Raw genomic sequence first — 10,087 nt, 5'->3', positions numbered from 1 at the left:
TGAGGCCCTGCGACAGACTGGCGACCTGTCCAGGGTGAACCCCGCCTTCGTCCATCAGTAGCCGCGACCCCGAAAGGGAAGAAGCGGTCTGGAAGATGAATGAATGAAAAGTAAACACAAGAAAAGTAGACAGATGCTAACCTTCTTTAGGTGTTCCCTGACCAGATGAATAGAGGTCATCTCTCCAGCGTGTCCTGGGTCTTCCCCAGGGCCTCCGCCCAGTGGGACATGCCTGGAACACCTCCACAGGAAGGCGTCCAGGAGGCATCCTGATCAAATGCCCGAGGCACCTCAACTGGCTCCTCTCCATGCAGAGGAGAAGTGGCTCGACTCCAAGCTCTCTTTGGGTCAAGGGTAGGGAACCCTGGTCCTCAAGAGCCACATTCCTGCATGTTTTCCAATATACCCTGTTCTGGCATGTTCTTATTGGCTGGACACACCTGAACCAGGTAATCAGTCATGAGTAGGGACTCAAACAATTACCTGGTTCAGGTGTGTCTAGCCAATAAGAACATGCCAGAATAGGGTATATTGGAAAACATGCAGGAAGGTGGCTCTTGAGGACCAGGGTTCCCTATTTCTAAGGGAGCGCCGAGCCACCCTCTGGAGGAAACTAATTTCAGCCGCTTGTAGTCGGGATCTTGACCCAGAGCTCATGACCATCGGCAAGTACTGGAACGAATATCAACATGTAAATTGAAAACTTTGCTCTCTGACTCAACCCTTTTCACCACAACGGACCGGTACAGTGACTGCATGATGGCGGACACCGCTCCAATCCGTCTGTTGACCTAACGCTCTGATCTTCCCTCACTCGTGAACCAGACCCCAAGATGATTAAACTCCTCCACTTGGGGCAGGTTAAGAACCATGACCTCAGACTTGGTGGTGCTGACCCTCATAGCCACTTCATACTTGGCTGCAAACTACTCCAATGCATGTTGGAGGTCTTGGCTTGAGGAAGCCAACATGACGTCATCTGCAAAGAGCAGAGATAAAATCCTGTGGTCCCCAAACCAGACCCCCTCCTGGCCCTGGCTATACTTAAAAATTCTGTCCACAAAGACTATGAACAGAACCGGTGATAAATGGCAGCCCTAACGGAGTCTAATAAGCACCGGGAACAGGTCTGACTTACTACTGGGTAAGTGATCAAAGCTCCTGCTCATACAGAGACCGGACAGCTCTCAGTGAGGCCCCCCGGACTCCGTACTCCCAGAGCACCCCTACAGGACTCAATAGGGGATGCTGTTGATTCCTTCTTTAAATCCACAAAACAGTAGTGAACTGGGTGATTGAAATCCCACAAACCCTACATCACCATATAGAGGTTGTAGAGGTGGTCCACTGTTCAGTGATCGGAACTGAACCGCACTGTTGTTCCTGGATCTGAGGCTTGACCATCAGTTGATCTGCTCCATTTAGTAACACTTCAATAGCTAAACAACCTTTACATATATATATTTTATAAAGTTCAAAAATATGTTTTTATCAGGACTTTATAAATCAAATGAATTTAAGCATAAAGTTTAACACTGACAATTTGTCAAATTTTAATTATTTGATTTTTCTCTTTGAAATTAAAAATTGTCATACTACAGCACATACATTTTTTAATAAATCATTTGAATCGCTCTCTCAGGACAAGAAACAGGACTAGAGTTGCAATAGATGACATTCTTCAGATGTCACTTAACAAAGTCTAAGTCACAAATAAACACGCTTAAATACAAAGTTTATTTTTGTGACAAATTACACAATCAAATTACATCCATTTGGAGAGCAAAAATACGAAAGTCAAAAACGGCCTCCCATACTTTTTTTTAAATTGTTTTCTCATTATAACGAGATCCATTATCTTGTTATGATGGGAAAACAATGTTTGTTTTCTCGTGATAACGAGATATTATCTAGCAAATGATTAAAAAAAAAAAAAAAAAGAAAGGAAAAAAAGCGTGGCAGACCATTTTTGGCTTCTGTACAAAAAAGTTATTCAGTCTAACATTGTTAACTTTCACACCCTCCCCACCATCCTTCTGGGATGTGTTACAATAAAATGATTTATATACTCAACACAGCATGGGGGGAATTGTTCCACCTCTCAGAAATACACATAAAAAATAAATACATGAAAAAAAGCTAATTACTAAAGCTGACAGTGACATTGTGGCAAGTTAATATTCGAAAAAGTCTTTTACGACAGCTGACATTCCGCCTCCTGGCCGCTTGGTGTCGCTATAGTTTCAAAGATGGAAACGAATACTTTTACTGGGCTGCTGTCAGCTTAGCTAATGTGTAGCTAACTCACTCCTGTCCCGCTGCAGCACAGGCTTAGACTTTGGACGTGCCGTTAATGCAGGTAAGCGTCTCATAGGGGTTAGTTTTGAATATCTGCGTGAGCGTGTGTTGAGAAAGGCCTTAACTTTGACCTTTAAAATAATATCAACGGAGAAGAAGAGACGCCTAAGGGCTAGCTAAACGCCGGTGTTTCCTTTATCGGACAAAGGGTAGATATAAACTGATTTCCCAACGTTGTTTTGCGTTTTTTAACAGTCAAATGTTTTTCCATTAAGTTGATTTTCGTCTTTGCGTGTTTTCGAAGGCTTAATTAAGCCATGCGGATATTGGAATTGACTCATGTGATTTGGTAGGTGTTGCATCAGAGCTGTGCCGCTGGTTAAAGAGCTTTTCCTTTCAGTCTACCATCATGAAGAGCTCCAAAGACGCCGTGCAGGCAGCAGCCAAGGAGTTCCTGCAGTTCGTCAACAGAGGAGTGTCTCCGTATCACGGTACAGCTGCACGCGCTGACCGCAAACTCTGTTCAATAATATTCGTATTTACTACTTCCGGTTTCTTAGTGTCCTCGAATGCAATTAAGTCACATTTTATGACGATATTCTAATTTAAATTATGTGTTCTTCAATTCGGCAACAATAACTAAATAGATTAGGGTTTAATAGCGACATAATTAAACAGTTAAAGGACTAATCTGTCATTAGTTTGAATGCGCATGCGCCCGAGTGAAGAGAAGATGGTCAGATTGACTTTGAACTTGAGATAAGATTAAAGATAAATCATATATTGTGTAATATTTTTTCCTTTTTTAGTTTTTAATGAATCATGTGTGTCAATGTTAATTTATTTCTGTCAGACATCTGAACAGAAATATGTATTTAATAATTCTATCTGATCATAGGACACGCCCCTTTCAAAATGATTGACAGGAATAAGAACGTCTGAACATTATTAGTATTTTGATTTAACCAAAATTACAATTTAAATGTCAATAGATAAGAGTATTTACCAGAAAACATTAAAGTTTGGAAATGTAATGAGATTCTGACATGGGTTTAAAAAGTAGCTATAAAAATGCTGGTGGTTCAGAGTTTAATCCTTTTGACAGTTTGAATTTGGATCTGAAAACAGTTTTTCCTGTTTTCCCACAGTGGTTGAGGAATGTAAACGGCGCCTCCGGGAGGCCGGGTTTGTCGAGCTGAAGGAATCGGATCAGTGGCACATCAAACCATCCAGCAAGGTGAGGCAGATTTTTTTTTTTTTTTTACATCCTGCAGGTACTATTGACTTTATCCCTGTAAAACATATATTTGTTTCGGCAGTATTTCGTGACCAGGAACTATTCCAGCCTGATCGCCTTCGCTGTGGGGGGACAGTACAAACCGGGGAATGGGTTCTCCATGATCGGAGCGCACACCGACAGCCCCTGCCTCAGGGTGAGATTCTGTCCGCCCCCTCCTGTTAGCCTGCTGGTTCCAGTCTTCCACCTCTGATCAGACGGGCTGTATCACCGTCAACCTCTGACAGTGGAAAAATAAATCACACATGCTGCATAAAAGGAGCCTAAAAGACCAAAAAATTAATAGTTTCTTGAATAAATTTTAAGTTTTTAATATGGCTATGAACGCATTAACTCACGCGATTAATCAGACAGAATTAATGCGTTAATATTCATTAACGCAAATTAATTGCAACTCAAGGAGCAGCAGTACTTTGCTTTGCTTCACAGATTTAGGCTTCCACGGCATGATTTGGTTCAAAATATGCATATTGTCTAAATATTTACCTAGTAAAACATAGTGATTAAAAGTGATTAATCGCAACACTAACGTGTAATTAATCTGATTTTTTTTAATTTACTGACAGCCTTGAATAAAAATAAATGTTCTAAATGTAAATTTTTGTGTTTTTATTTATTTATTTTTTATATTGTAATTAATTACAGATAATAAGTGGTCAGCAAACACCGTAACCAAAAAAAGTTAATTGCGATTAATCGCGATTAATTAGTTAATTTTAAAAAATTGATTCCCAACTTTAGTTTTTAATTATTTTCCTTTGTTTGTATTTTAGGTAAAGCCGAGATCAAAAAGGACAAAGCAGGGCTGTCTGCAGGTGGGGGTGGAGTGTTATGGAGGCGGGATCTGGAACACCTGGTTTGATCGAGATCTCACTGTCGCCGGGCGGGTTATGGTCAAGGTACTACATCCTGCTGATTAAAAAAAACGTACTCTTTAAAGTCTAAAAAGAGCTCACCTTCCACTGATCAAATTTGAAGCCACATCTTGTTCTGAGTCATTCTGTGAAGTTTTTTTGTCTCCACACAGAACGGGGGCCAGCTTGTCCATCGCCTGGTTCACGTGTCCAGACCTCTGCTCAGGATCCCCCACCTGGCCATCCACCTGCAGCGCGACATCAACGATTCCTTTGGCCCCAACAAGGAAAATCACCTGTGAGAGGAAAATAGTTGTAAAATGTTTAGAATAAGTTTGTTTTTATAAACCTCTGGTATTTGTGTGTCAGTGTCCCCATCATCGCCACCGCTGTCCAGGAGGAGCTAGAGACCGGCTCAACATCTTCGGCAGAGATTTCCTCTTGCACCGGCACGGTAAATCTTAACCTCTTTCTTTTCTGTTATCTCAGTTTTTTTTTGTTTATACTTTCACCTTTACTGAAGCTACTTGTTTGGATTTGTGGTAAAAGTTGTGAAAGGCATTTCTCTTCATCCCTGCCCCTCAGGCGGAGAAACATCATCCCGCTCTTGTGAAGGTGCTGTGTTCAGAGCTGGGTGTTGATGCAGAAGCTCTAATGGACTTTGAGTTGTGTCTGACGGACACTCATCCTGGGGTGAGTCCACCTACAGAGACATCAAGCTTTAACCCTTTATTACCTGAGCTTTAGCTCCAGTGTTGACATTATTCTGACCACGGTTACTTACTGTTTACGCAATTAACGTAGTTCCAGTGGATTCAGAAGCAGATAAAAGCAGCTTTACGCTGATATGAAACACTTGACAGTATTGAAGTGCTTACATTATCAATGTAAACCAAATGATCCTGAAAAAATGGATTTGTGCCGTTATGCAAATATTTACTCAGGCAATGTGTCCTAACATAATCTAAAGGGTTAAATTAACATTGTGTCCTGCTAACGTAGAAACATCTACATCTACATCTTGCTAACGTGGAGCGTCTTGCTAACATAAAGCATCTTGCTAACGTAAAGCGTCCTGGTGACGAAGAGAGTCCTGCTAAAGTAAAGCGTCTTGCTAACCTAAAGCGTTCTGCTAACATAAAGCTTCCTGCTGACGTAAAGCGTCTTGCTGACGTAAAGCTTCCTACTGACGTAAAGCGTCTTGCTGACGTAAAGCTTCCTACTGACGTAAAGCGTCTTGCTGACGTAAAGCTTCCTACTGACGTAAAGTGTCTTGCTGACGTAAAGCTTCCTACTGACGTAAAGCGTCTTGCTGACGTAAAGCATTCTGCTGACGTAAAGCGTTTTGCCAGCTTATGGCGTCCTGCTAACGTATAGCATCCTGCTAACGTATAGCGTCCTGCTAATCAAAAGCGTCCTGCTAACCTAAAGCGTTCTGCTAATGTAAAGCTTCCTGCTAGCGTATAGCGTCCTGCTAGCATATAGCGTCCTGCTAATGTAAAGCGTTTTGCCAGCTTATGGCGTCCTGCTAACGTATAGCGTCCTGCTGACGTATAGCGTCCTGCTGACGTATAGCGTCCTGCTGACGTATAGCGTGCTGCTGACGTAAAGCGTCCTGCTAACGTAGAGCATCCTGCTATTCTAAAGCGTCTTGCTAACCTAAAGCATTCTGCTAACGTAAAGCTTCCTGCTAGCATCTAGCGTCCTGCTAGCGTAAAGCGTCTTGCTAACCTAAAGCGTTCTGCTAATGTAAAGCTTTCTGCTAGCGTATAGCGTCCTGCTAGCATATAGAGTCCTGCTAACATAAAGCGTCCTGCTAATCTAAAGCGTCCTGCTAGCATATAGAGTCCTGCTAATCTAAAGCATTTTGTTAACCTAAAGCGTCCTGCTAATGTAAAGCTTTCTGCTAGCGTATAGCGTCCTGCTAGCATATAGAGTCCTGCTAACGTAAAGCGTCTTGCCGGCTTATGGCGTCCTGCTAACATAAAGCGTTCTTCCATCGTGTCCTTCTAACCTAAAGTGTATTGGTAGCGTGAAAATTCCTGCTAGCGTGAAGTTTCTGCTATTGTAAAGTGTACCATATTGGGGCAAAGCTGCTTTTCTCTGCATTAGACTTTAGTGTAAACATTTTTTTATCAAAGAGACTGTTTTCAGTAATGCATCAAAACTCATTAAACTTGATTTTTTTTAGATTATTCTTGATTATTTTCTCATAATGTAAGGTGTTTTTGCAGGTTTTAGGAGGCGTTTACGAGGAGTTCATCTTCTCTCCTCGGCTAGACAACCTGCACAGCTGCTACTGCGCCCTGCAGGTCAGACTCTGCAACTGCAACCTGCTGTTTGAACTTTGAATTGTCTCTGTACATGAAATGTGCTATACAAATAAACTTGCCTTGCCTTGCCTTGCCTTGCCTTGTAGTAGTTAAGTTCTGCTGCAGCCTGCTTGTTTTTGTCTCCTCAGGCGCTCGTGGACTCGTGTTCTGGAGACTCTCTTAGCAAAGACCCAAACATTCGCATGATTGCTCTTTACGACAACGAGGAGGTGAGTTCTACCCGTCCTCGCCGTCACGTTAAGATGACAAAGACTGTTCGGCCGTGACTGTCTGTGGTTGTGTTTGCTGCAGGTGGGCTCAGAGAGCGCTCAGGGCGCCCAGTCACACCTGACGGAGCTCATCGTCAGTCGCCTCGCCGTCTCCCCTTCCAACCTCACCTCCTTCCAGCAGGCGGCGCCGCTCTCCTTCATGATCAGCGCTGACATGGCACACGCCGTTCACCCCAACTACCAGTGAGTAATTGGAGGGCGTCTTCTAACAGTTCGATCTCCTAAAAAAAAAAAAAAAAATCAACCACTGAATTATTAATGCTCTTGAGTTGCTTAAGTTTTGTTCTTATCTTTCAGAGAAAAACACGAGGAAAACCACAGACCGTCTTTTCATAAGGTGATCTTTGATTATTAAATTAAATTAAATTAAATAAGGTCATATGTTCCTGTCTGACTGATTCTCTGACATCCTCATGTATCATTCATTCAGGGCCCCGTCATCAAGTTTAACAGCAATCAGCGCTACGCCACCACGGCCGTCACCGCCGCCATCATCAGGGAGGTGGCCAGCCAGGTGGACGTGCCTCTGCAGGTATTTTGGCAACTCTTTTGGAAGAGAAAATAAATTTTTTTGTGTTTTATTTTAAGAAAGGAGAACAATTGAAATACTTGATATTGTTAGTTTTTAAATTCTGTTAAGAAATGCTAAAAGATTATAAAAAACTGACTATTTATCCAAGTATCTCAAAACTGTTTGGAATTATTATGAATATCTTTTTTTTTATTCAAATTTAAGTTTTTCTAGAAGCGTTATATTTTTAAAAAAATTTGTATTTCTTTATTCTTTTTTTTTTTAGCAAGAACACAATCTAATTAAAAAAATCTTAGATTTTTTGTGTATTTCTATTGTGTTTTTGTTCAGTTTGAGAGCACCCTCTTTTGTTTTGTGGTCACAATAAATTGATTTTTTTAAAGATTTTTTGGCCTTTTTTGCACAAATTAAAAATAAAAACATAATCATGTTTTTTAACCTTTTTTATATTAAGTTTTTTAACTGTATTTTTATGTGAAGGGATTCTTCTAGCTTTTTTGACTGTTTTGGCATTTATTAAGGTTTTTGGGCTAATTTAAAGTTTAGCTAATATTTCAGCGACATCCTAGCTATTTTGCCTATTTTAGGCTTTTTTTTTGTTTTTTAGGTTATTTTGAAGTTTAGCTAATGTTTCAGCTGCATGCTAGCTGTTTTGGCTAACTATTCTTTTTTCAAGTTTTTGGGCTAATTTGGCATTTAGCTAATACTTTAGCTAGCTTTCAGCTTCAGCGATTTTAGATATCAATTTCAGCATCTTCAGCGACCAACAGCTTTAACACTTATCACAGGTAATGCTATATATCTAGTTTTTAGTTGGTTTAAAGTTAGCGATGGTTAAGATGTCTGCTTTACATCCACTTTGCGCATGACCCGATTAGTCGACTAATCAGAATAAATAATTGGTGATTAGTCAACTATTAAAATGACCGTTTGTGGCAGTCCCTCCTGCCGACAGTAATGAGCTTTCAGTCTTCTCCTCTTCCCTTTCCCTGCAGGACGTGATGGTCCGTAACGACAGTCCTTGTGGAACCACCATCGGACCCATCCTGGCCGCTCGACTCGGCATCCCCGTGGTGGACATTGGCGGCCCCCAACTGTCCATGCACTCCATCAGGGAGATGTGCTGCACCTCCAGCGTGCTGCAGAGCACCACGCTCTTCAAGGTGACTTCTCACCAGGTTACTGATAAACAGCTCAAATGAAAGTTACTGAAGGAATTCAGTTTAGATTTTGATTTGGAGCCTTTTTCTTCTTGGAAAGGGGGAAAAATAGAAACTGTGATTAAAAATACGTTTTTTATGAGTTTAAATAAAAAAAGTTTAGAAGCTTTTATTTTGAAAAGTTTAAAAAAAATGTCAGCATCTCTGATATAAAAAAGTTAAATCTGTTGAAGTAAAATCCATTTTCTATTTTCCCTGTGAATTCTCTCCTCCTGCAGGGCTTCTTCGAGCTGTTCCCCGCTATCAGGAGCGAGCTCGTCGTGGATTAGATCCTGGAGGCGCCGCACAGCTGTTTAGGGTCGCCACGATCTCTTCGGAAAAGAATTTTGGAAGCAAAAAATAGATCTTTTCAAAATAAAATATAAAAAATAACCTGAATTGTGTTTTTCCTTTTGTGAAATATTTCCATTTTTCAATTAATAGCTTGAATCAATTTGGAAAATCCTGATACAGAGTGGTGCTTCACTACGGGGAAGCCATTATTTTAATAGACCGTCATCAAATGGTTTGATCAGCCGTGAAAAGGTTGGACAAGTTCCATCCATGGTTCTGATGGCATCTTTGTTTCTTTTATGTCTTAACTTCTGCTGTCATTTTGTTTCATACTTTTGCATCTTGTGGTTTTTTTTCCATCTTATGTGTTGTTTCTTTAGTTTATTTTCTTCAAATTTTGATACTTTTTTTTGCCTTCCTCTGATTATCATATCAAGTTGATGTCTTTATTTGCCTTCAATTTTGCATCTACTGGAGTTCAAGTATCTAATCGTCACAAATCCCACTTAGGTAGATGTGTTAGAATGAGAGAATTGAAAAAAGAAGAATCCAGGAAAACCAAACTTTTAATTTTTAAAGAAATAATTTGTATAGACGTGCATAAAATAAGGATATGTTCAAAAACTATCGTTCATCTTAATACTTTGTAATGTCGCTCTGATTGTTGATGACAAAAGTCAAATGTTTCCTGTAAATCTTCAGCAGGTTTGCATTGTAGCTCCTATTTTGGTCCATTCTCCCATGCAGATCTTCTCAAGAGCTGTGATGCTTAACATGAGCTTTCAAATCCCTCCATAGATTCTCGATTTGATTTCTATCAAGGGACAGGCCACCCCAGAACCTTAAAAACTATTTGTACAAAGACGCACGCCGACGTGTTTTGGGATCGTTGTCATGTTGGAAGATCCAGCCACATTTCATCTTCAGAACTCTCACTTGACGGAAAGAGATTTTCACCAACCCCATTCCTCCGTTCCTCAACATGGATCAGTTATACTATCCCCTTTTGCA

At 40.7% G+C, this 10,087-nt stretch overlaps 1 protein-coding gene across 2 annotated transcripts; it reads left to right on the top strand.

Annotated features, from left to right (window-relative positions):
- Positions 1-2,207: 2,207 nt before the first annotated feature.
- LOC112156784 (aspartyl aminopeptidase) lies at positions 2,208-9,181 on the top strand. Of its 2 annotated transcripts, none has more exons than XM_024289141.1 (15): positions 2,208-2,359; positions 2,699-2,789; positions 3,447-3,535; positions 3,618-3,731; positions 4,369-4,494; positions 4,623-4,747; positions 4,819-4,903; positions 5,035-5,142; positions 6,684-6,761; positions 6,911-6,991; positions 7,074-7,234; positions 7,349-7,388; positions 7,482-7,583; positions 8,579-8,746; positions 9,022-9,181. In XM_024289141.1, the coding sequence occupies exons 1-15, from the start codon at positions 2,354-2,356 to the stop codon at positions 9,070-9,072; spliced, it is 1,425 nt and encodes a 474-aa protein (XP_024144909.1). In that variant the 5' UTR covers positions 2,208-2,353; the 3' UTR covers positions 9,073-9,181. The 2 variants fall into 2 exon arrangements, with proteins under 2 accessions (XP_024144909.1, XP_024144911.1); XM_024289143.1 differs by lacking the exon at positions 2,208-2,359 and adding an exon at positions 2,368-2,507.
- The last annotated feature ends 906 nt before the right edge of the window (positions 9,182-10,087 follow it).

This window comes from Oryzias melastigma, linkage group LG2, assembly GCF_002922805.2.
Source record: "Oryzias melastigma strain HK-1 linkage group LG2, ASM292280v2, whole genome shotgun sequence".
NCBI classification, from domain to species: domain Eukaryota; kingdom Metazoa; phylum Chordata; class Actinopteri; order Beloniformes; family Adrianichthyidae; genus Oryzias; species Oryzias melastigma.
The sequence above is the reverse complement of the archived record's forward strand: the minus strand, read 5'-3'. Positions and strand labels throughout refer to the sequence as shown.

Coding starts and splice junctions, on each gene's coding strand:
- LOC112156784 (XM_024289141.1), top strand. Junction 2,790..3,446: donor AGGAGTGTCTCCGTATCACG/GTACAGCTGCAC, acceptor GTTTTCCCACAG/TGGTTGAGGAATGTAAACGG. Junction 7,235..7,348: donor GCCGTTCACCCCAACTACCA/GTGAGTAATTGG, acceptor CTTATCTTTCAG/AGAAAAACACGAGGAAAACC.